This window comes from Pongo abelii, chromosome 7 (assembly GCF_028885655.2).
Source record: "Pongo abelii isolate AG06213 chromosome 7, NHGRI_mPonAbe1-v2.0_pri, whole genome shotgun sequence".
NCBI classification, from domain to species: domain Eukaryota; kingdom Metazoa; phylum Chordata; class Mammalia; order Primates; family Hominidae; genus Pongo; species Pongo abelii.
In genome coordinates, this window is record NC_071992.2 from 115,954,541 (window position 1) to 115,981,078 (window position 26,538).

The following is a 26,538-nucleotide window of genomic DNA, read 5'->3' on the forward strand; positions in this document are numbered from 1 at the left end:
AAGTTGAAATGAAGGAAAAAGTGTTAAGGGCAGCCAGAGAGAAAGGTCGAGTTACCCACAAAGGGAAGCCCATCAGACTAACAGTGGATCTCTTGGCAGAAACCCTACAAGCCAGAAAAGAGTGGGGGCCAATATTCAACATCCTTAAAGAAAAGAATTTTCAACCCAGAATTTCATATCCAGCCAAACTAAGCGTCATAAGTGAAGGAGAAATAAAATCCTTTACAGACAAGCAAATGCTGAGAGATTTTGTCACCACCAGGCCTGCCTGACAAGAGCTCCTGAAGGGAGCACTAAACATGGAAAGAAACAACCAGTACCAGCCACCACGAAAACATGCCAAAAGTAAAGACCATTGATGCTATGAAGAAACTGGCATCAATTAACAGGCAAAATAACCAGTGAACATCATAATGACAGGATCAAATTCATATATAACAATATTAACCTTAAATGTAAACAGGCTAAATGCCCCAATTAAAAGACACAAACAGGCAAATTGGATACAGTCAAGACCCATCAGTGTGCTGTATTCAGGAGACCCATCTCACATGCAAAGACACACATAGGCTAAAAATAAAGGGATGGAGGAAGATCTACCAAGCAAATATAAAGCAAAAAAAAGCAGGGGTTGCAATCCTAGTCTCTGATAAAACAGACTTTAAACCAACAAAGATGAAAAGAGACAAAGAAGGCCATTACATAATGGTAAAGGGATCAATGCAACAAGAAGAGCTAACTATCCTAAATATATATGCACCCAATACAGGAGCACCCAGATTCATAAAGCAAGTCCTTAGAGACCTACAAAGAGACTTAGACTCCCACACAATAATAATGGGAGACTTTAACACCCCACTATGAATATTAGAGAGATCAATGAGACAGAAAATTAACAAGGATATCCGGACCTGAACTCAGCTCTGCAACAAACAGACCTAATAGATATCTACAGAACTCTTCACTCCAAATCAACAGAATATACATTCTTCTCAGTACCACATCACACTTATTCTAAAATTAACCACATAATTGGAAGTAAAGCACTCCTCAGCAAATGTAAAAGAAAAGAAATCACAACAAACTGTCTCTTGGACCACAGTGCAATCAAACTAGAACTCAGGATTAAGAAACTCACTCAAAACTGCACAACTACATGGAAACTGAACAACTTGCTCCTGAATGACTACTGGGTAAATAACGAAATGAAGGCAGAAATAAAGATGATCTTTGAAACCAATGAGAACAAAGACACAATGTACCAGAACCTCTGGGACACATTTAAAGCAGTGTGTAGAGGGAAATTTACAGCACTAAATGCCTACAAGAGAAATCAGGAAAGATCTAAAATTGACACCCTAACATCACAATGAAAAGAACTAGAGAAGCAAGAGCAAACACATTCAAAAGCTAGCAGAAGGCAAGAAACAACTAAAATCAGAGCAGAACTGAAAGAGATAGAGACACAAAAAACTCTTCAAAAAATCAATGAATCCAAGAGCTAGTTTTTTGAAAAGATCAACAAAATTGACAGACTGCTAGAAAGACTAACAAAGAAAAGAGAGAAGAGTCAAATAGATGCAATAAAAAATGATAAAGGGGATATCACCACTGATCCCACAGAAATACAAACCACCATGAGAGCATACTATAAACGCCTCTACACAGATGAACTAGGAAATCTAGAAGAAATGGATACATTCCTGGACACATACACTCTCCCAAGACTAAACCAGGAAGAAGTTGAATCTCTGAATAGACCAATAACAGGCTATGAAATTGAGGCAATAATTAATAACCTACCAACCAAAAAAAGTCCAGGACCAGACGGATTCACAGCTGAATTCTATCAGAGGTACAAAGAGGAGTTGGTACCATTCCTTCTGAAACTATTCCAATCAATAGAAAAAGAGGGAATCCTCCCTAACTCGTTTTATGAGGCCAGCATCATCCTGATACCAAAGCCTGGCAGACACACAACAAAAAAAGAGAATTTTAGACCAATATCCCTGATAAACATTGATGCGAAAATCCTCAATAAAATACTGGCAAATCAAATCCAGCAGCACATCAGAAAGCTTATCCACCACGATCAAGTCTGCTTCATCCCTGGGATGCAAGGCTGGTTCAACAAACACAAATCAATAAACATAATCCATCACATAAACAGAAGCAATGACAAAAACCAGATGATTATCTCAATAGATGCAGAAAAGGCCTTCAACAAATTCAACAGCCATTCATGCTAAAAACTCTCAATAAACTAGGTATTGATGGAACATATCTCAAAATAATAAGAGCTATTTATGACAAACCCACAGCCAATATCATACTGAATGGGCAAAAACTGGAAGCATTCCCTTTGAAAATCGGCACAAGACAAGGATGCCCTCTCTCACCACTCTTATTTAACGTAGTGTTGGAAGTTCTGACCAGGGCAATCAGGCAAGAGAAAGAAATAAAGGGTATTCAATTAGGAAAAGAGGAAGTCAAATTATCCCTGTTTGCAGATGACATGATTGTATATTTAGAAAACTCCATCATCTCAGCCCAAAATCTCCTTAAGCTGATAAGCAACTTCAGCAAAGTCTCAGGACACAAAATCAATTGCAAAAATCACAAGCATTCCTATGCAATATTAACAGACAAACAGAGCACCAAATCATGAGTGAATTCCCATTCACAATTGCTACACAGAGAATAAAATACCTAGGAATCCAACTTACAAGGGATCTGAAGGACCTCTTCAAGGAGAACTACAAACCACTGCTCAACGAAATAAAAGAGGACACAAACAAATGGAAGAACTTTCCATGCTCATGGATAGGAGGAATCAATATTGTGAAAATGGCCGTACTGCCCAAAGTAATTTATAGTTTCAATGCCATCCCCATCAAGCTACCAATGACTTTCTTCACAGAATTAGAAAAAAAACTACTTTAAATTTCATATGGAACCAAAAAAGAGCCCTCATTGCCAAGACAATCCTAAGCAAAAAGAACAAAGCTGGAGACATCATGCTACCTGACTTCAAACTATACTACAAGGCTACAGTAACCAAAACAGCATGGTACTGGTACCAAAACAGATATATAAACCAATGGAACAGAACAGAGACCTCAGAAATAACACCACACATCTACAACCATTTGATCTTTGACAAACCTGACAAATACAAGAAATGGGGAAAGGATTCCCTATTTAATAAATGGTGTTGGGAAAACTGGCTAGCCATATGTAGAAAGCTGAAACTGGATCCCTTCCTTACACCTTATACAAAAATTAATTCAAGATGGATTAAAGACTTAAATGTTAGACCTAAAACCATAAAAACCCTAGAAGAAAACCTAGGCAATACCATTCAGGATATAGGCATGGGCAAGGACTTCATGACTAAACCACCAAAAGCAATGGCAACAAAAGCCAAAATAGACAAATGGGATCTAATTAAACTAATGAGTTTCTGCACAGCAAAAGAAACTACCATCAGAGTGAACAGGCAACCTACAAAGTGGGAGAAAATTTTTACAATCTATCCATCTGACAAAGGGTTAATATCCAGAATCTACGAAGAACTCAAACAAATTTACAAGAAAAAAACAACCCCATCAAAAAGTGGGCAAAGGATATGAGCAGACACTTCTCAAAACAAGACATCTATGCAGCCAACAGACATGAAAATATGTTCATCATCACTGGTCATCAAAGAAATGCAAATCAAAACCACAATGAGATACCATCTCACGCCAGCTGGAATGGCAATTATTAAAAAGTCAGGAAACAACAGATGCTGGAGAGGACATGGAGAAAAAGGAACGCTTTTACACTGCTGGTGAGAGGGTAAATTGGTTAAACCATTGTGGAAGACAGTGTGGCGATTCCTCAAGGATCTAGAACTAGAATTACCATTTGACTCAGCAATCCCATTACTGGGTATATACCGAAAGGATTATAAATCATGCTGCTATAAAGACACATGCACACGTATGTTTATTGCAGCACTATTCACAATAGCAAAGACTTGGAACTAACCCAAATGTCCATCAATGATAGACTGGATTAAGAAAATGTGGCACATATACAACATGGAATACTATGCAGCCATAAAAAAAGGATGAGTTCATGTCCTTTGCAGGGACATGGATGAAGCTGGAAACCATCATTCTCAGCAAACTATCACAAGGACAGAAAACCAAACACTGCATGTTCTCACTCATAGGTAGGAATTGAACAATGGGATCACTGGGACACAGGGTGGGGAACACCACACACTGGGGCCTGTTGGGGGGTGGGGGGCTGGGGGAGGGGTAGCATTAGGAGAAATAACTAATGTAAATGATGAGTTGATGGGTGCAGCAAACCAACATGGCACATGTATACCTATGTATCAAACCTGCATGTTGTGCACATGTACCCTAGAACTTAAAGTATATATATAAAAAAAGAACAAAGTTCTGATAGAGTCACATTTTCCTCCAAATTAAAAACAGTATCAGTGCTCAGTTGTCAGTTTAGAAAACAGTGTGTCTTCAGTGAGGATTTTTGAACAAGAAGGGAAAAGAAAAACAATACTTTGACAGAGCAAAACTTACAAGAGGAAGAATATAACAAACATTACTTGCCTTCCAGACCCCGATTTTCTTTCCAGGCTTCTGTAGTAAGAGCTCTTCTGCTATGTCTTTCATCTGTACCTGAAAGCAAAACCAATTGTTTTATCCCAGTTATTCAGACTAAAGGTTTGAAATCATTTACTAATTAAGTAGCTAAAAAAATGAGATAAAGGTTAACTTGGACAAGAGATAGTGAACTTAGGAGAAAGAGGATCAAACTTAAAAACGGAAGCCCTGTGGTCAGGTACCAAATTTTTCTGAACACTCTATCTTCTGTAAAATAGAGATAATACTACCCGATTGTTATTGCCCAAATGATGATAGTTTCACTTGAGCTCACATGGGAACTGAAGCTGGAAAGACAATTATGACTTCTCAGACTTTTTAGCTATTTTCTAGCCATATACTTTCACAACTAATTTTAAAAGAGTACTAAAAGTTACTCAACACAGAAATATAGTAGATATTTCTTGGGGTTATTGCCTATTCATATCATTTCCCCTTTCTTGGGAACCACTCATAACAAATCTGTGCTATTGACTCTATCTCCCTGTCCATAGCAGATAGATCCAGAAGTAGATCTAGAGAAATAAGGAATAGAGTCACTAAGGCTAAGTCTTTATTGATAGACAGAGCCAGGAGGAAAGATCCGAGAATTCTTGCTGGGTTCCTAGGGCTGTCCTGGCCTACATCTTTTCTAAAGCTTGGATGTCAACTCTTAAGTGTGTGAGATGCCCCAGCAGCATTTTAGAATCAATCCTCACCCCTCCTTTTTGTCTTTGGTTCAAGGTTGCCAAAATCAGTTTATTTTGCTGGCCACCCAAAGAATGCTAAGTCAAGAAATGACTATGCATTACAATAAAATTACAGTGATAAACATAATGAGGAAACATGGTAAATGATATTAGCAAGCCAGATGCCCTTTTACTTGGCTTTGGATAGAGAATTGGAGTTAGCCTGAAGAAACAGAATGAGATTTGAGTTTTCCCAAAGCTTATTTCCAGAAACATTTTGCCTAAAGTCAATCCTTCTTCTTCATACTATAAATTCTGTCTTCCCAGCTGTACTGTGTTTTCCATAAGGTGCTCAGCTCAAATGACTAAGGATATTTCCAAATAGGTAGGCTACAAAGTGTTTGAGAAACTGAATATAGAACGAAGCTTTTCAGGTTCTTCCTGATTAGTATTAATGGCACGTGGCTTTGCATACTAAAGTCCAAAATTGCATGTTTTCTGACCCCTGTGTTATTTTTATAAAGATTGAGTTTGCCTGAAACCTAAAAACAAGGTGTGCTAATGACATTTTAAATTATCAAAGAAATACTTCTTATAAAATAAAAACAAGACAAAGCAAAGACAAACCCACTTTACAAAATAAAAAGTAAAAATCCTCACTCCCCAAACCCATTCCCAGGAGGCAGATCTTTTTAGGTGTTTTTCTACCATAAGCATAAACATAAACAGATGGATGGATGGATGGATATATATGCATAGACAGAGATGTAAGTAAATGTAATGGGATTATCTTCTATACATTGTTCTGCATCCTGCTTGTTTTGTTCAATAAATGACATCTTTCATATAGTACATGTGGAAATCTCATTTTTATTTTTTAATCTCATTTTTTAAGGAAATCTGCATATTTTTCCATAGTACAGAATTATCATAACTTATCTAATTCTTCTCCCATTTGATATTGCAATGAATATCCTTGTATAACCTTGTCCACTTGTGTGAAGACTTAATAATATTAAAGATAACACCTATATTAATAGATAACATTTGAGTGTTTGCCATGTGCCAGGCACCATTCTAAGAAACTAAGCACATGTTAATTTCACTTCATTTTTCAGAACAACCTTACTAAGTAATTACTATGACCAACTCAATTTTTCAAATGAGGAAACAATTTATGAAACTTAAAGGTGGTACAACTAATATGTGGCAGTGTTGAGATTAAAACTTGGCAGTCATAGCTGGGCACTGTGGCACTTTCCTATAGTCCCAGCAACTCAGAGGCTGAGGTAGGAAGATTGATTGAGCCGCAGTGGTTCAAAGCTGTAGTGCACTACGATTGTGCTTGTGAATAGCCACTGCACTCTAGTTTGGACACTGAGAAAAAAGGGTGACCCCTGACTCTCAAATAAACAAAAAACCAAAAACTTGGGAATTTTGACTCCATGCTTTTTTTTAAAAAAAAAATTATTATTATTATTATTTTAGAGACAGGGTTTCACTCTGTCACCCAGTCTAGAGTGCACTGATGTGATCATAGCTCACTGTAACCTCAATCTCCTAGACTTGAGCAATCCTCCTGCTTCAGCCTTCCAAGTAGCTGGGACTACAGGTGCATGCCACCACATGTGGCTGACTCCATGCTTCAAACCACTCCCAACAGAAGTACAATGACTAAGGCCTGGCATGGCATCTCACACCTGTAATCCCAGCACTTTGGGAGGCCAAGACAGGAGGACTGCTTGAGCCTAGGAGTTTGAGACCAGCCTGGGCACATAGCAAGACTCCATCTCTTCAAAAAAAATTTTTTTTTAATTAACTGGGCATGGTGGTGCATGCCTGTAGTCTCAGTTACTTGGGAGGCTGAGGTGGGAGTATTGCTTGAGCACAGGAGTTCGAGGCTGCAGTGAGCTAGGATCACACCACTGCACTTCAGACTGGGTGACAGAGAGAGCCCATTCCTTAAAAAAAAAAAAAAAAAAAAAAAGTACAATGGCTGTGTCACCAGGTATGCACATTTGAAGTTTTGAGAGGTACTGACAACTGCTATCAAAAGATTATACTAATTTATATACCTTTATCTTTTGACGTGCTGCAAACTGTTCACTTGCAAGAAACAATGGCAGCCATACATTTTCTAGCCTATTTTGCACATGCTTCTGGATTTCAACTAGAACAGGTGCATCAAGCTGCTCATGAAGAATCTTCCCCCAGCCACCACTTAAATGCATTACCTAAGAAAATTAAAATGGAAACAGAAACTATTGTGCTTTCTAAAAGAAACACTAATAGTCATTAATTCATTCATTCACTACAAAACCATTTGCTGCACCCTGAGGGGCGCCAATTTTCATTTTCTGTATAACATCTCCTGGCTATACTGAGCAATAATTCCCCTAAAATCAGACAGACAATTGTGGTTTATGTGGTGGTTGTTTCAGATGTATGATTTGTGCTTACTTATGATATATCAAAAAGAACACAGAAGTGGGATTTTTATCCCGCGTGACCACAGCAATGGCATTTTTTTCCCTCCATGGACTCAGTATCTCCAATTGAAAAATGAGGACATTAGTCTATTAGTTTTCTAATATCCTATGAATCTGTGATTCTAGTCATATTGATCCATTTAAGAATTTTCTTCTGTGGATGAGGAAAATGTGTTAATTAGTTAAAAGACAACCTTGACTCAGATATTATAAATATGTATATTACCAACAAATGTTGGGTTGGAGATAGGATGATGGCAGCTGTAGTGCACTATGCACCCAGAACAGTGCAGCTGTAGTGACAGCAATGTAGGGCTTTTCCAACAACCTCTAAGCAGAAAACAGAGGCAACAGGAAGCAGAAAAAGGTCATGTTTTACAGATAATAAGTACCATTTGTAAAATACAACTTCTTTGTGATCTAAATTTTCCTTCTGCTTAATTATTGGCTTCAACAAGCTACTAATGGCTTTTTCCTGCCATAACTCATTCTGGTTTCTACCTGTTTCTGTGTACATACCACTCAAAATTTCTGGATTGCTCAGTGGAACAACTGCCCTCTTCTTTGTTCTCCTTTGAGCAATAATATTAATATAATACCACTACTAATACTATTGTTTTATATAAAAACAAAAAGGAAATCCTCTTCTTAGTCCTCCTTTAATAATATCAATTAAATAATATCAATACTAATATTTTTCTGTATAGAAACAAAAAAGAAAAAGAAAAAAAAAGACTACCTTGCTAATCAAAGAGAAAATTGGCTGCACAACTGAAATCTGGACTAGCACGATCTTTATAAAACAATGTGACGCAGACATCCTTAAGTATAAAATACATTTTAAAAGTAATGACAAAGACAAAGAAGGATCATTGGGGAAAATCCTCTGTAGTAAGCACATCCATTTGCTATGATAGCAATGGGTGACTTTCACTGACTTAGATTCTCAGCATGTTGTGTGTACTATGGAGGATTCACACAGTAGCATGAGATATCATGAAACCTCACGCAATGTAGCACAAGCCAAATAGAAAACAAATGCTTTCCATGTGTTTATTTCATACTTGTGCTTATTGAGACACCCAACCACTTTTCTAATGTGTCCCAGATTTGTATCTCAGGGAACTAAGGACAAAGCATTTTTGTCAAAGTTGCTTAATTCCAGAATTCCTGCTCCCTCTTGCTCCCAAAGACTTTTGCCAATTTCTCCTGCACCCCAAAGATCTAGCTTTTAAATTTGGTATGCCTTACTTGTGAGCCTCTCTGAGTTTTTCTTTAATTTACTGAATTTAGCATTAATCTGAAATTTGTATTTTATTAATATATACCATTAGAATATGCATTCTTGTAAACTACCAAACCAAAAAAATCATAAACTATACATTACATCTTTAGGTTATGAATGTAATATTAACAAACTTCAAGCTAAATAAATTATAATAATTATTTATATTTCAAAAGTATAAAAATTGAGTCATATTTCATGAGTAGTGTTACATGAACACAAACCTACTGCTGAATCCCAATTATATATATATATACATATATATATATTTTTTTTTTTTTTGAGACACGGTCTCACTCACTGTTGTCCAGGCTGAAGTGCAGGGGCACAATCTCCACTCACTGCAACCTCTGCCTCCTGGGTTTAAGGGATTCTCCTGCCTTAGCCTCCCGAGTAGCTGGGATTACAGGTGTGTGCCACCACACCCGGCTAAATTTTGTATTTTTAGTAGAGACAGGATTTCACCATGGCCAGGCTGGTCTTGAACTCCTGACCTCAAACAATCTACCTGTCTTGGCCTCCCAAAGTGCTGGATTACAGGCGTGAGCCACCACGCCCAGCCCAATCTTATATTCTTGCTGTCAATCTAATGATACTGTAGTTATTTAGTTATTAATAAATTGTGATTAAGGCCATAGGACTTTGGTCCAACAAATGTTCAAACTGTCCTGGTCAATAAAAATAGTTTCTGGGGAAAATACAATTGTAAGGAGGATTTTCTATTCTTTCTTTTATAATATTTGCTCAAGGTTCCATAGTAAAGAGGATTTTCAAAGATCGATTATATTTGGAGTAATATCAGTTCACAGAAGAACAGAAAAGTGGTAGAGATTTAGCTTAATGGTTGATAACAGCTGTTTTCCTACATGTTGACAGGTGCAGGGAGCTTGTCCATCTTCTTCACCACTTTATCTTGAGCACCTAGAACAGTCTGGCATAGTGAAGGCACTCAAATTTGTTGAATGAGTCAATGAGTAGGTGAATAAAAGTTATTTTATTCTATAAACTACTTTTTAGAGTAACACATTTTTATACTATATAGTATTTGAGTATTAAAGACATTTAATTTATAGATGCTCATAAATACCTAAATAAATATCAAAGGTCTTTAACACATTAGTCATAAGCAAAAGAAAAGAAAATAAGAGACTTTCAGGTTGTTGGCAAAAATAGAAATAAAATACCGGTTTTCAAACATCAATTTAAAAAATAGGTTTGCATGTTGATACCTGGTTCTGCTGATACAGAGAAGCTGGACTGTTGGGTCCAAAGAAATATTTTTTATTAAGGTATTTGTTTTTAATGTATATAGATTTTGCCTTCCTTTGATTTCGATCTCTGTAAGTTATTCTCCGGAACTGCTCAATGTCTGTCCAGCACATAAGATCCATGCTAAAATGAAAACAAAAACAATGTATAGCTCTTCATATTTCTTCCTCTAAATTCTAGTAAACACTTGATTGTTGTTTTGACAGAACTTAGAAAGTGGCTATCTTGACTAGTAGCATTAGATCATGGAAATAACGAACCCAATATTGTATCTCTGATCCCTTTCTAGGCTAGTTCGCTTGACTCTATTACACTCCTAATCCTGGCTAAATATATGAATGATGACAAAGGATTTTTGTGATCAGAAAAAAAAATCTATCACCATTATTGGTAGGATCTCAGAGTTCTTTCACTAATTTCATCAATTTCAAAAATGAGAAAATTTCCACATATGTCATGTCATTTGACAAAAGGTCAAATTTAGAATAATCCTCATCTTGATGGGTACCAAAAAATAGAAAGCTTGAATAAGGGCCAGGAACAATGGCTCATACCTGTAATCCCAGCACTTTGGGAGGCCAAGGCAGGCAGGCAGATCACTTTAGGTCACGAGTTTGAGACCAGCCTGGCCAACATGGCAAAATCCCATCTCTACTAAAAATACAAAAATTAGCTGAGTGTGGCGGCACATGCCTGTAATTCCAGCTACTGCAGAGGCTGAGGCATGAGAATCACTTGAACCCAGGAGACGGAGCCTGCAGTGAGCTGGGATCATGCCACTTCAGCCTGGGCGACAGAGTGAGACCTTGTCTCAAAAAAGAAAAAAAAAAAAAGAATGAATAAGACCTACTATTTGATAGCACAATAGGATGACTATAGTCAATAATAACTGTACATTTTAAAATAAAGTATAACTGGATTGTTTATAACTCAAAGGATAAATGCTTGAGGGAATGGATACCCCATTCTCCATGATGTGCTTATTTCACACTACATGCCTGTATCAGAACATCTCATGTACCCCATAAATATATACATGGGGTATATATATATACCCCATAAATATATATACCCCAGAAATATATACCCCATAAATATATACTATGTAGCCACAAAATTAAAAAAATTAATAAATAAAAAATAAAAAGATAGAAAAATCCTCATTACAATGAAGGGAAACCATATACAGTGAAATTTGGCTCCCAGATCTAACCAGTTTCTGTTAACTAGGGAGAATATTAATAGGAAAAAAATATATTGAACACTTCAGTTTATGTTAGATAAATATGTTATAAGGTTCCAAGATTCTGGGTAAAACTACAATGTTTCATTTATAAATCGGTTAATAAAAATTATAAAATATTATAATTTCAATATCTCAGTGAAATATAAAAAGGACACATTCCAGAAATAGTAATTAAAATACCAGCCTAGAGAAATATAAAAGAAAGAAACAGTAGAAAAGAGAAAAAATAAAGCACACTGGTATTTTAACTTAGCCAATGCTAAAAGTATCAACATTGTGTAACCACTTAAAAGAGCAATGTGGAGGTTGCTACAATCAAAATGTACTCCATCTTTAAAAAGTTACCCATACAGATTTCAGATAATCATGTTTGTCAGTTTTTATTGACATGAGTAAAATCTGTTACAGCACCAAATCACTTTTATAATATGTTGAATCAAAACTAGTAGCTTAGAAAAATGTTTTCAGTGAGAAATACTTGGTTATGTCCCTCACCTTGAAGAATGAGTCTCAAGAAACTGACGGAAATGTTCAAACTCCAGTTTGTTGTTAAGCAGATCACTAAACTTAAAATGCTTGTATTCTGCAGGAACATTATCCCAATATTCTGTTCGTTTAGAGACGTTAGAGAGTGATAAAATGCCAGTTCCAATTTCACAAGTGGTGTCCTAGTGAAATAGTACTTTTCAGAAAAAATCTCTTAAACACAACAAGTTGTTTACAATTTTAAGTAGAGAAACTGAAAGAAAAATCAACCATTAGGCCAAAGCCATTTAATAATTCAATGGCAGAGTGGGAAAAGACTTTAGAATCTGGTAAAGAATCTGGTTCAGATTCTAACAACCTGGATAAAGAATCTGGTTCAGATTCTAACATATCAAATTCTGTTCTGTTTATTTTCATTCCATTCCCTTCTTTTCATAAATATTTACTATACAAAGCACTTGCTTGTAAATTATTAACTTTAATAGATTTTTCTAAGTATAGAAGTAAAATGTCTTTTGTAATAAGAAAATAAAAATCATACATAATACTACCATTCAAAGATAACCACCATTAACACTTTTTAATGTATCCTTCCAGTCTTACTTATAGATATACATGTAGTTTACAAAAAATGAAGAAAAGCATAAAAATAAAAATTAAAAATAAAAACAAATAAAAAGTGAAGCTTAGATACTATGATGGTTGCATAGTTCAGCAGATTGAATTCATGAAGAGATTTACAGTGTCTGATGTAGTTTCAAAATATAAAGATAGGATTATGCACCTATTTATAGTTTTGTGACCTGGTTCTTTTTCTTAACAATGTATCATAAACATAAGACATTCTTTTATAACATAATTTTTAGAAGTTATAGAGTAATACAAGCTACTTATCTAATAATACATCCTTCAAATATAATATTAAAATATAATATAAGTATAATCACCTTCATATAAAAGTTAATTTTTAGGTAATTTTATGACCTCTGATGTTTTGTGAACAGTTTACAAGCACGAAAGGGCAAAGGGGAAAAGAGGCTTATTCTTTGTAAGGCCCTTCCTTATATAATTCCTTACATAACTAATTCATCTCCCTATTTGTTTTTGTAAAGGATCCATGAGATAAGCCACCAATGTTTTAAAAATTAATTCTCCTTATGTAGAAGGATTGTGGATAGTGTTATAAAGTTTAGTTCATAGAGTTTACAATACAACCTTACATCATGCTACCTTTATGGATTTTTATGTATCCTTTGCAAGCTAGTAGTAGTGTATCAAATAGAGAACTTCTGGATAACAATAAAAATTTCAGATATGTACAAAGAAGAAAGTTTAAAAAAAAATCACCTGAAACCTTACCACTCAGAGTTAACTATCTTTAATATTTTGGTGAGTGTCTTTTCAGATATTTCTTTTTATACATATGGATACATGCAGAAATACATATATAATTTTACATAAACAGGATCATACCATACCAGTGTTTCTGTTCCAAAAATTTTAATATATCTTAAACACTTTCCAGGTCAATTAACTGTCATTTTTATGTAGATGCACAAATTTAATTTTATGGCTTTAAGGATTTATTATGTTTACTTAGCCAATCCAAAAGATTCAACTTTATGAATCAAAATAACACTTTAATATCCCAATCAATCCTATGATCTTTTTACCGTCTTCCTCAATTCCTTCCCATACTTTTTCTTTATTGTTTTCCCTATTGCTGTCACGCAACAGTTTCTTTTCTGTTTAGAAAACTTAATTTAACTGTTTTGTAACCTGACAACAAATAGAAAGAGCAGCTGCCATATAGAAAATAACTGATAACATTCAAAGAAATACAACACAGTTGAAGGCTCCAATGTCTGGTCTTAGCCAAGGCAAATGAGTGGCCTGGCTCCCTATCAAATACCTCATCTGCTTTGTTTTTCTGGCTCCCTTGTCAAATATGTCAATAAAATGTAACACCTGTCAAATGCAGCATGCTAAGCAAAGGAACAGCAGAAAAATGAAACTGCCTATCCTCTACTCTATAATATACGATCTCCTCACTCTACAATCTCCCCCGCCCAATACATAAAGTGGCAACCCTCTCCAGGATAAAAAGTTTGTTTTTCTAAGTAGAAACTTGCCTTACCTCAGCTTTCTTGGAAAATGTCTCTTTATGCAAAGCCTGTAGCTTTCTGAAGTATGTGGAGTCTAACTGTCGAGTTTCTTCCACCAGCTCCACCTAAAAAAAATAAATAAAGCTTGTGACATCAAGAGAATGTATAATTTGCTAGTAACAGTGGGCTGAAAAACAAATACAGTTGCCAATAAAGGAAATTATTTTCAAAGCAAAAGCAGGAAGATAACATAGTTTAAAAGATTAGCTACAGCAGGGTCACACTTCAAAAAGATGCAATAAAAAATGCATACATTTCTATGTAATGATATAGTGCCACCAAAGATCATTCTTCCTTTCTGGAGGAATGTAAACTTACAAACGATGCAAATATATTAGTCACATTTCCAGCTTCTATTCAATATAACTTGATAATAGTCATGAAAGCAGATGCCACTAGCTTTAGGAACCAAATAATTCACAGAACAAGAAATGACGAGACTCCATGTTGTTATTAGTATGTGAGCAAAGGCTTTAATGCTGTAGTAAGAGAGGAGACGGTCAATCATCAAATAAAACCTCATAGCAGTTCTCTGTCTTCAGAGTTTGTAATGTACTATTTCATATAGTCAGGAGAACAAGACCATTTTCTATTTCTCTATTGCAGGGGAAAACCAGCTTGGCTGAAGAGCTGCCTGAGAACTTTCTGTATTTAATAGCTAGCTTTGGTAGTCTGCTGGGTTATTCTTTTCGGGAAAGAGTCTACAGAATACAGTCAGCTGATCTTTTAGATAAGTCCTCATACTTCCAGAAGGAAGTTTCTGGAACTAAGAGAGATTTATTTTTCCTCCTACTAAAAACTGTACAATTTGTTTCATCCATTTTATAAGAATCATGACTAATGCCGAAACTTTTTGGTTTAGGGAAGTTAGTTATAATTCCAAACCTTTTTTTTTTTTTTTAAACCATTGCATCCTCTATGGCATACACTATATTTAAAATAATGACTAGAGAGAATTTTTTAAAACTTCATCTGATATCCAAATTTTCCTACTGTAATAAATGCATTTTTATAATAAAAAGGATACTAGGCTAATTTTTCAGGACAAAGAGAAATCTAATTACTTTGGTCATTGAACTTAGTAAATCATAACAGTTGTTTCAGTCACAATCCAATAAGGTAACTCTATCCAAGGTGTTTTGGTATTAATTTTGTATGACGATCTAAGAAGTTGTTCAGGAGATATGAACAAAGAATAACAATGCAAAGGCAGCAGAGTTCCACCTGAAATTACCTCAGGTACAAAGTACATGCATTAACTTAATATAAAAAGTATACATAGATAGTTTTGATTTGTGATTCAAAGTAAATATTTAAATAAATTGCCTCCACCCATTAATAAAATAGTGAAAATATTCAAGCATTGAGGCTTAAAATGACCTCTTTCAGGATGACAAAAGACGTGCTGAAACTTGTATCCAGTCAAGCAGTCTGACCTGATGAACATCTGGGGGTACTTTAAAATAGAAGTACCGAAGTCAGAGGATCTGCTTTCCACAATACATATGAAACGTTTATGTTTTCCATAGATGTAATATTAACTGAAACTCATCTAGCATAAAATGAAATAGGCTTTTCTGTTAATCAAAATTCAGGCCACTGCTGAAAAGTAGCAAGAAGGGCATATTTACTTATTCACAGGAAACCAAAACTCAGATTTCTCCACTCTGACATACTTGTACGGAGAGCAAAAAATGACATAAAGTCTTTCGTTAGGCAACAATCAGAAAACTGGCAAAAAAAAAAAAAATCAAGTGATGCCACTGCACTCCAGCCTGGGCGACAGAGCGAGACTCTGTCTCAAAAAAAAAAAAAAAAAAAAAAAAAAAAATCGAGCGGGTTAACACTTTCCCTGCCCAAATTTTGAGGCCACCCAAATCTTAACTCTAAATCTTAGGGCCACGTGAGACCTTTTTCAGTTTTTCTCTTGCAAGTTAACAGTGCTGCTTATCATCAGCAGTAAACCTAACAATTTTTATTTTTATTTTTATTTTTTTATTTTATTTTTTTATTTTATTTTTTTTTTAGACCGAGTTTTGCTCTTGGCATCCAGGCTGGAGTGCAATGGTGCGATCTTGGCTCACTGCAACCTCTGCCTCCCAGGTTCAAGCAATTCTTCTGCCTCAGACTCTCAAGTAGCTGGGATTACAGGCACCCACCACCATGCCTGGCTAATTTTTGTATTTTTAGTAGAGATGGGTTTTCAGCACATTGGCTAGGCTGGTCTTGAACTCCTGACCTCAGGTGATCCACCCGCCTCGGCCTCCCAAAGTGCTGGGATAACAGGCATGAGCATTGCAGTAAACCTGAATGGTTTCACACTCAATTTATTGGTGGCACGGTACCTTTTTATAAGCAATTTTGTCCGATTTTACCATCTTTGTCCATGGCTCAAGAAGGAGGAGAAGGATATATTCCTCTGCTGTGTCAAAAAGGTCTTCAAATGGTGGCTGTATTTTCATATAAATTTCTTTTTTCTTTTCCTGTTGGAGTCCAATGTCAAGAGTGGCAGAAGGAGCAACGTATGTGGCAAAAAGATACTGAAGGAGAAGAGGGAAGATGGGAGAGGATGTTGAGAGAAGCCACAATGGTTAGCAGACACCTCAACATAGGCATTTTTTAAAAACTAAGAGAAGGCAAATAAGCCCACATGATATTTTTCTTGAAAATACGGGTAAAACTACTTAACATGAAGCAATGCATCTATTCGAAAGACTTTGTTTTTCCTTTTGTTTTCTAATTTCTTCATCAGTAATTAGTCAATTTTTCTCAGATTACAAAAATCTGAGGAAGCACTAAATATTATTATGGTAAATTTGAGTTTATGTGCCTCTTTTTTTTCCTTTATGTTCACAACATTTCTAACACATTTGTGTTACTTTCCAAAGTGGCTTGAAATACTTTTTTTTGGAAACAAGAGGCAAGAATACACTAGGACTAAAAAGCTGGCTGTTAGTCTTCTGGAGACCCAACAGACTACCTGCCCTACCAAATTGAGCTGCAGAGTTCTTAAGAATGTTGCTAATTATCCCTTTCTGCCATTAAGTCTTTCCATCTGGTATCCAATGCTGTGGAAGACATAAAGAAAAGCATAAGAGCGAATGGAGGCCAGGTGCAGTGGCTCACACCTGTAATCCCAGCACTTTGGGAGGCCAAGGCGGGTGGATCACTTGAGGTCAGGAGTTCAAGATGAGCCTGGCCAAGATGGTGAACCCCCGTCTCTACTAAAAATACAAAAACTAGCCAGGCGTGGTGGTACACATCTGTAATCACAGCTACTTAGGAGGTTGAGGCAGAAGTAATTGCTTGAACCCGGGTGGCAGAGATTGCGGTGGGCCAAGATCAAGATCATGCCACTGCACTCCAGCCTGGGTGACAAAGTGAGACTCCATCTCAAAAAAAAAAAAAAAAAGTGAATGGAAAGATATACATAGAACCTCCAGCAAACCTGCCACAAATATCTGTTCCATTCTACTAATTGTCATGTCTCTCAATAATAGTTACATATATCTGAGAAGCAATTTAATAACAATTTGTTTAAAAAATGTTTGCATACTGGATATGTCATGCCCTGACATTTGAAATCAAGTTTTACTAAAAATGTCTAGTTAACTTATACTTTATTTCAATTTTATTTCACATACTTAGAATTTGAACCTGATAATATCTCGATCAACTCAGAATAGACAGATACAGATATAAATTTGTACCAAACAGCAAGTAATAGTCTTGTTTAAAATAATCTTTTAAAATACTTAAAGGGTCCATGTTAACAACATAAGCATTTACTGAGTACTCCATCCACTGCATCTTAGACACTTGGCTAGGTGCTATGTATGCAAAGATTAATGAACAAGAGTCAATGCCTATTCTGAAGAAGTCAATTTTGGTGGTGACATGGAGATAAATATCAATGGTTATAATACAGGATGGTAAGTGCTATAAGAGAGGTATGTATTATAAATAAGATCTTTAATAATTCTTTTAAGCTCATCTCCCATTAATCATCTTTCAAATTTTACATTCAAATACAAAGTTCCTATAATTTCCCTAAGTCTTGCTATTTTGCCATTTCATACCATTGCACATATTGTTCCTTCCATCTTGGATGTCTACACTACCCCACATACCTTGTCTGCTTGATAAACTAATTTAGAGTTTAAAACCAACATGAGGCCAGGCACAGTGGCTCACACCTGTAATCCCAGCCCTTTGGGAGGCCGAGGCGGGCAGATCATGAGGTCAAGAGATCCAGACCATCCTGGCCAACATGGTGAAACCCCATCTCTACCAAAAATACAAAAATTAGCTGGGCATGGTGGTGGGCGCCTGTAGTCCCAGCTACTCAGGAGGCTGAGGCATGAAAATCGCTTGAACCCAGGAGGCGGAGGTTGCAGTGAGCCAAGACTGTGCCACTGCACTGCAGCCTGGCAACAGAGTGAGACTCCATCTAAAAAAATTAAAAACCAACATGGATTTCCCCTCCTCTAGGAAGCTTTCACTCACATTCTCCCCCAACAATCACAATTTCTGCTGCTATGCCTGTCACTCTATAATGCAGTTATGTATTTATGTGTCTTCTCTTCTAGACGGAGATCCTTGAGGGCAAAGACTGTAGCTTATTCACTGGTGTATCTCCAATTCCTAGAACTGTTCTTGGCAGACAGTAGATGCCATAAACATTTATTAAATTTTCCAAATCCCTAGAAAAGACTCATTTATGTATTGGACTAGGGAAGGAAAGAAGTCTAGAAACTCTTCAGAGAGAAGATAATTCTTTTTTTTTTTTAAAGAGATGGGGTCTTGCTATGTTGTTCAAGCTAATCTCGAACTCCTGGGCTCAAGCAATCTGCCCATCTTGACATCCCAAAGTGCTGGAATTAACAGGTGTGAGCCACCATGCCTGGCCTCCAGAAGATAATTGTTAAGCTGAATCTCTAAAGATAAGTTGGAGTCAATAATCAGACAATAGAGGAGGGTTGATGAAAGATGGCCCAAGCAGAAGCAAAACACAGGTCAATGCATGGAGGCCTATGGGAGCTTTAAAACCTATGAAGAGATTTTAGGGTTCAAGCAGGTAACACTGGCTAAAGGAAAGAGGTGAATAAGAGAACATACTTTAAAGGGAGGCAGAGACCAGAGCATGAATATGATCTTTTATCCTTTGTTAAGGAATTTGAATTTTTACCTAAAGATATAATGGGGAATCTTTGAAGGATTTTAACTGAGGAGTGACATCATTGGATATGATAGTTTGAGTAAGATCAATATTTGAGGCAGTTTGGAAGTTATTTCAATAGTTAGACAAGAAATTATATGCCACCTTCACCTCTTGCTTGCTTTTTTGCAGTAGCCTTTTAACTGGTCTTCCCAGACTCCTCTTGGCTTTCTTGCAGTCTATTCTTACAACAGCAGACAGAAAAATCCTTTTGTGCAGCACTCCTCTGCTCCAACTCTCTAGCAGCCTCCCATCTCACACATAATAAAAGTCAAAATCCTTATAATTACCTATAAACGGAGTTTTTGGAAGTCTCGCAATGATGAGGAGACAAGGATTATAGTTCAGGACCTGTCAGTGGGGAAGTCCCTGTAAACATCCTAAGCTCTCAAAACACCCTGAGAGCAGGAATGGACTAGATATTGACTCCAGCCTCGAGTTTTTAATGTGCCAAAAGAAAATAACTGCCAACATATAATTCTATGTCTAGCAAAAACACCCTTCCAAAATAAAAACAAAATAAAGATGTTATAAATCAACAGACAAAAACAGAGACTTCATCACCAGCAGACCTGTACTAAATGAAATATTAAATGGAGGCTCTAGACAAAAGCAGGATGGACTAGAAAACAATGGAAAGTACAAATATGTGGGTAACTATCAATAAATACTTATTGCAAAATAAAATGATAATAATGAATAAAGTCAGAAGAAATAGTAAAAGAGCCTGAGAAATAGAAGTCAGAGAGATAAGAGGTAAACCAAGTCAGAGTAATGCTACAGAAGCCAAATGAAGAGTTAGCTTAAAGACAGGAGACAGCAAAAAACGGTGTTAATAATATATATTATATACATATATATATGTAAAGACATTAAAGCAACAAAAGAATCAAAGGTGCTGGTTAAAGTGCAATTGAAATGACCTACTGTGAGGTCTATGACACGCAGGAAAGCAAACGAGGTAAGCAAACGCAGGAAAGCAAAATCAGGGTAGTGATACAGTAATTTGCAGGGTAGAGTATCAAAGAACCAGTGATTAAGATAAGGGAGAAGGGCATGTAGAGTAGTTAAAAGGGAATACTAAAGTTCAGAATATAATAGGCATTCAATAGATATTTGCTGAGTATATAAATGAGAGATGAGTGGCTTAAAGCGAAACAGTGATTTGAAAGGGAAATTTCACAGGTCAAGAATTTAAAGCTGGCAGGGTGTAGTAGCTCATTCCTGTAGTCTCAACATTTTGGGAGGCCAAGGTGGGAGAATCACTTGAGGCCAGGAGTTCGAAATTACAATGAAATATGATGGTGCCACCATACTCCAGACTGGGTGACAAGAGTGAGGAGAGAGACAGAGAGGGAGAGACAGTGAGAGAGAGAGAGAAAGAAAAGAAACAGAGAGAGAGAGAGAGAGTTTTTGAAAGTAAACTAATTAAAATAATGTCTTAGGTAAATTATGAAACTAAAGATTAAAATTATCAAATTAACAACATTTAAAAATGTAGGATTTGCTCCAATAATTCCAAATTCACTTCAAAGAAAAGAAAATTTAACAGCCTAAATTACTTACATTAAAAATCAGTTGTCAGGCTAAATTAGGGCAGAAATACTTTTTTTGAAATTTTTTTTTTTTTTTTTTGCAATTCAAAACTATAGTTTAAAAAGATCTGATGTGCTACATATCAAATTCTCATATGTTGAGCATTCTGGTTGGTAAAAGAAAAGTTCTCATATAGAAATCAGGATAATGCCTTTGATTTTTTTTAATTTTTTTTGAGACGGACTCTCGCTTTATCGCCCAGGCTGGAGTGCAGTGGTGTGATCTTGGCTCACCGCAAGCTCCACCTCTTGGGTTCACGCCATTCTCCTGCCTTAGCCTCCCAGACAGCTGGGACTACAGGTGCCCGTCACCACGCCCAGCTAATTTTTTGTATTTTTAGTAGAGATGGGGTTTCACCACGTTAGCCAGGATGGTCTCAAAATCCTGACCTCGTGATCCGCCCGCCTCGGCCTCCCAAAGTGCTTGGATTACAGGCGTAAGCCATCGCGCCTGGCCTGATTTCTTTTTTTAAATGAAAACAGAGAAGAGGGTAAAGTAGGAAAGAAGTTGAAATGGTGGCTAGGATAACAATGACAGCTGTTAGGATTGTCAGCTTCTGGTGGATGCCTAAATCTATTTCCCTTCTCTTTTACTCTCAGTCTTACCTTTACTCTTTAAGATTTAGTGCTACCCTCAGTTCCATGAGATAATCTACCTGTGATTTAGATAGTCTACTACTATATCTATACTATGGTGGACACTTCATGATGCCCTGTTGAAGCTAAGTTTCTGTATATGATTGTATCCAACTGCCTTGGGCTTTTTACCTTCTTAAATTTTGCTTTATGATTTTCTTCAAAATAAGTTTCTCTTTATTTTACCACTTACCATATTAGTAGAACAACTTCCTCTCTCTGGCCATACTTTTCATCTATTTGTATCTCCTCACCAAGTTTTTCTTCATCTTCAGCACAATCTGAAGGTTATTCTTGTCCTCTAAATAAATCATGCACCAGCTGCTTTATCTTACTTTCTTAGACAATTGGGACTGAGAACTGTCCATTATTTCAACTATACTCTTACCAACATCCGTAATTCCTCCCCACTCTATCCTCAAGTTCCTAATAAAAACATAATGACTGACTCCATTACAAATAGACTTCAAAAAAAACTTAGCTGCAATCAAAAAGTTGGTTACATTTTTGCTTATTTCTAATCAATGCCATTTCCCATTTTAAAACTGCCATCCTCTTTAATGCTCCCAACTGTATTCTTACACTTCTTCACTTTCAGTAGACTTTATCTTCCACGTGACTGGGGAAAACCATGGGTATAAATGCCCTGAACTTTCCTCTCAAGAGCTCTCTTCTAAATCTTTTTGTTTCTCTGATGTCTCAAAGACATCTTTCCAATCCTAAGCCATTCAGGTGTGCTTGACCATGTTCCTCCAGAGCCTGTTAACACCAATTATTTTCTTAGTGCCTTGTTTCTTTAATCTACCTCTCCACTGATTCCATTTCCTTCTTTATGCTACAAAGTTGTTGAAATCTAGTGCCTCTCTCATTCTAAAATGTTTTTCCTGACTCTGTTTTGCCCCCTACTTCTTACCCTACTTCTCTCTTCCCTCTCTCTACAAGTCTCCATAGTCACTCCTCAATCTATGGAAGTCTGGCTTCCATGCCAATGACAATGATCTCAAAGATCACTAAAAACCACATAATCGCCAATTCAATAGCTTCTTTCCTTAATCTTCATTCAACCTGATCCCTTATGCAGCTTTAATAATGCTTATTATCTCCTCTCTCCTTGACTCTCTTTCCTCTGACTTCGCCAACCCTTTCTCTTGATTCTATGCCAATTTCCGCTTCTTCTCAGGCTCTTTGCTGATTCCTTTTCCTCCATTCCTCCCTTAAAAGATGACACTCACTAAAGTTCTATGCTCAACTACACCTTCTCAGTTCATGCCCCTGCAGTTTCTCACATGAGCCAAGCACTCCCTCACAGGACTTCTGTACTCTGCACTCTATCCCTTCTATGCTCTCTACCCTCATCTTCTTTTCCTCTTTCACTGAGCTTCTATTCATCCTAAAGACTCAGCTTCCTTGGCTCCTGAAGTCTGGCTTAAGAATCCATCCTGTGTGTTCCCATGGACCCTGTACTTTTATGTTTTTCCCATTGGACCCTACATTCTACAAAGACAGAGGCTGGGTCTACTTTGTTTATTACTGTATCCCTAGCATCTGGCATAATGAGAAATTTAGAATGAGTGGATGAATGGAAGACTTCATCTAGCCCCAAAAATTTAACAGTCAATCATTGCGGAAGAACTCCATATATTAATACTAATAGCTTTAGACCTGATTTCTTTCCTGAACTCAAAACCTTTGCTTCTAGCAGCCTACTTTGTTATAGCTACATGAATATCTTCCAGACCCTCAATGACTCAATAATATAGCAAATTATCCTTTCCTAACTTCTAAAGCCTCTCCCTTCCTCCTGTGTTTCCAGTTTTCTTTTCTCTTTTTTTTTTCTTTTCTTTTCTTTTCTTTCTTTCTTCTTGAGATGTCGCCCAGGCTGGAGTGCAGTGGCATGATCTCAACTCACTGCAACCTCTGCCTGCCAGGTTCAAGCAATTCTTGTGCGTCAGCCTCCTGAGTAGCTGGGACCACAGGCACGCACCACTACGCCAGGCTAATTTTTGTATTTTTAGTAGAGACAGGGTTTCACCATGTCAGCCAGGCTGGTCTTGAACTCCTGATCTCAAGTAATCTGCCTGCCTTGGCCTCCCAAAGTTCTGGGATTACAAGCGTGAGCCACCATGCCTGGCCTCCAGTTTTCATTAATAATATACCATTCATAGTATAATTTTTGACTGTTCCCTGCACTCCCCTTTTTTATTCTCAAATGCAAATCCTATGAATTTAATCTCTCCAATGAAACAAGGAGAAACTAACAAAAGCAAATATAAAAATATCAGGAGGTAGTAAGTAGCATAACTTCCATCTCAAGAAACATCATAAAACTCAGTTTTCTGACCAAGCAAGGCCAGACCTTTCCCAGGTTACTGTCTGCTACCTTTCTTCCTGACCTCACACTCATATTTTGCTCTAGCCATGGGGATTCACGCATATTATTTAGCTACAGAGTCTGCAGTCTCTAGGAGCTATATAATTGGGACAGTCATGTGTCCCTACTCTGGTCTAAGCCTACTGTCTTGGCATAATTATTAATAGTTTCATTCTCAAAAGCATCTGGGTTTAGATGATAAATTATATGGTTCCTCTATATTTGATTGTCATCAGTTAGATAAATTCTGAAATTTCTCTAAAACAAGACTCCTAGAAACACTTGACACATATTTAAAGCTGAAAATAACGCAAAGAAAAGCAGAAGATGTTCTGTGATAAGAAACAGACATTTGTCTAATTCTCAATCATATTAATTGAATAGCTATACTCGAATGCCAACATCTCAAACCAATAATATACAATTTAGAACTTGGGTTGACGCTTCATAGACTTCCCTGTTAAAAATAAATAAACTAGAGAGGAGAGGGGAGGAAAAAAGAAATGAACTAAATGATTGCACCTAAATGTAGGTATTAATTTGCCCTTCCACTTTTTTTCTTTTGCTTCCTCACCACATTTATTGAATTGTCACCCAAACAATTTCTCTTTGTTCAAGAATATCAACCCCCATCTGACAACCAGCATAATCCTTAAGAATAATACACTCTCCTGCTGGGTGCGGTGGCTCACACCTGTAATCCCAGCACTTTGGGAGGCCGAGGCAGGCGGATCATGAGGTCAGGAGATCGAGACCATCCTGGCTAACATGGTGAAACCCTGTCTCTACTAAAAATACAAAAAATTAGCCGGGCACGGTGACGGGTGCCTGTAGTCCCAGCTGCTCAGGAGGCTGAGGTAGGAGAATGGCGTGAACCCGGGAGGTGGAGCTTGCAGTGAGCCGAGATCGGGCCACTGCATTCCAGCCTGGGTGACAGAGCGAGACTCGGTCTCAAAAAAAAAGTAAATTAATAATAATATACCTAATGTTAAATGACGAGTTACTGGGTTCAGCACACCAACATGGCACATGTATACATATGTAACTAACCTGCACATTGTGCATATGTACCCTAAAACTTAAAGTATAATTAAAATAATAATAATAATAATAATACACTCTCCCTACATTCCTGATTCCTTACCAGTCTTTTTTTTTTTTTTTTTTTTTAAACAGGGGCTTGCTCTGTCACCCACGCTGAAGGGCAGTGGCATGATCTTGGCTCACTGAAACCTCTGCCTCCTGGGCTCAAGCAATCCTCTTGTCAACTTTCATCACCATGCTCCACTAATTTTTAAAAAATATTTTGTAGAGACGAGGTCTCATTATATTGCCCAGGCTGGTCTCAAACTCCTAGGCTCAAGTGATCCTTCCCTCTTGGCCTCCCAAAGTACTGGGATTATAAGCATGAGCCACCATGCCCAGTCCTTTATTGAAAAATCACAGAACTGGAAGCATTAAAAAGGGGCTTGTGAGGTCATCCAATCCACGGCATCCCAAGCCTACATTACACACATTTGTTGTCTTTCGTTGAAGTTGTCTCTGCTGTTCCTCACCTCCCCAGGATGGTAGGGACACAGGTGGTTAAGGGAGTAAGGATGAGAAAACTGAATTCAGTTTGTCAATTCTTTATTAGCCCATACAGTAAAATTATAGTACATTTAAACTGAATTATGGTACTAAAATCTGAAGATGTCTTTCTAATAATCCAAGGCAATCTGTAAGTGGATAACTAACAACTGAGTATATATATATATATATATATATATATATATATATATATAGCAAATACAAGATATTGTAATTTATATTTAAAACAAAAGTTTAAAAAGCTAAACAACACACTTAAAATCTTTATAAAGATTATAAAATCATTTTAAGTTGATATAAATTGACAAGATGAAACGTAAAGATTATACTATATGATATATAAATACTATAGTCTGATTATGGGTTAGAAACATTGTTTAAATATCCAAATCATTTGCTTTTTTACTGGCCACCCAGTTCTTCCTTTCTAGCCACAGAGTAAATAACAATGTAGCTCATGTTAGAGAAGAAAATGCTCCCTTCATATTCCAGTCAGCTACTCTGATTCACATTCAAGCAGAGATTCACTCACACACAGCTGTGGCCAACATGAGTCCAATTTAAACATTAACCTATGATGCTTTAACAACCCAGCAGGAAAGTTTTTGGGAAGGGATACAAGCACTGCCTGTCTGTGATCAAACTGCCTGGCACTGCACACAACATGGCTCTAAGCCTCATCTCTCCTGGAGACACTCAAAGGTTATGTAATCAGGAAATGCACAATGTGCTGCTTGCCCCGCACCTCTCTACACCTGTGCCTGTGACTCACTTTCTTGGCATCTGTATCAAAAAAAAAAAAAAAAAGCAATGCCCGCCTCTAAAAAATCTTTTACAGTCTTGA

General features: G+C 36.8%; 1 protein-coding gene and 1 non-coding gene across 18 annotated transcripts in view; one reads left to right on the forward strand and one right to left on the reverse strand.

The window, feature by feature from the left end:
- Positions 1–26,538, reverse strand: part of RGS22 (regulator of G protein signaling 22) — a 153,058-nt gene that overhangs the window by 38,229 nt on the left and 88,291 nt on the right. For all 17 annotated transcript variants that reach the window (XR_008509428.1, XR_008509427.1, XM_024251116.3 and 14 more), the window contains 6 exons: positions 16,630–16,824; positions 14,257–14,349; positions 12,129–12,301; positions 10,348–10,510; positions 7,420–7,578; positions 4,623–4,691 (listed from right to left, as the gene is read on the reverse strand). Coding sequence is in view for 15 of the 17 variants with exons in the window: in XM_024251116.3 (XP_024106884.1) it covers positions 4,623–4,691; positions 7,420–7,578; positions 10,348–10,510; positions 12,129–12,301; positions 14,257–14,349; positions 16,630–16,824 (852 nt within the window). In the remaining 2 variants the exon portion in view is untranslated. The remainder of the gene's footprint in view (positions 1–4,622; positions 4,692–7,419; positions 7,579–10,347; positions 10,511–12,128; positions 12,302–14,256; positions 14,350–16,629; positions 16,825–26,538) is intronic.
- On the forward strand, positions 12,810–12,876 carry LOC112134811 (small nucleolar RNA SNORD77). The gene has a single exon (XR_002916162.1). It is a non-coding gene; the product is annotated as a small nucleolar RNA SNORD77 (small nucleolar RNA).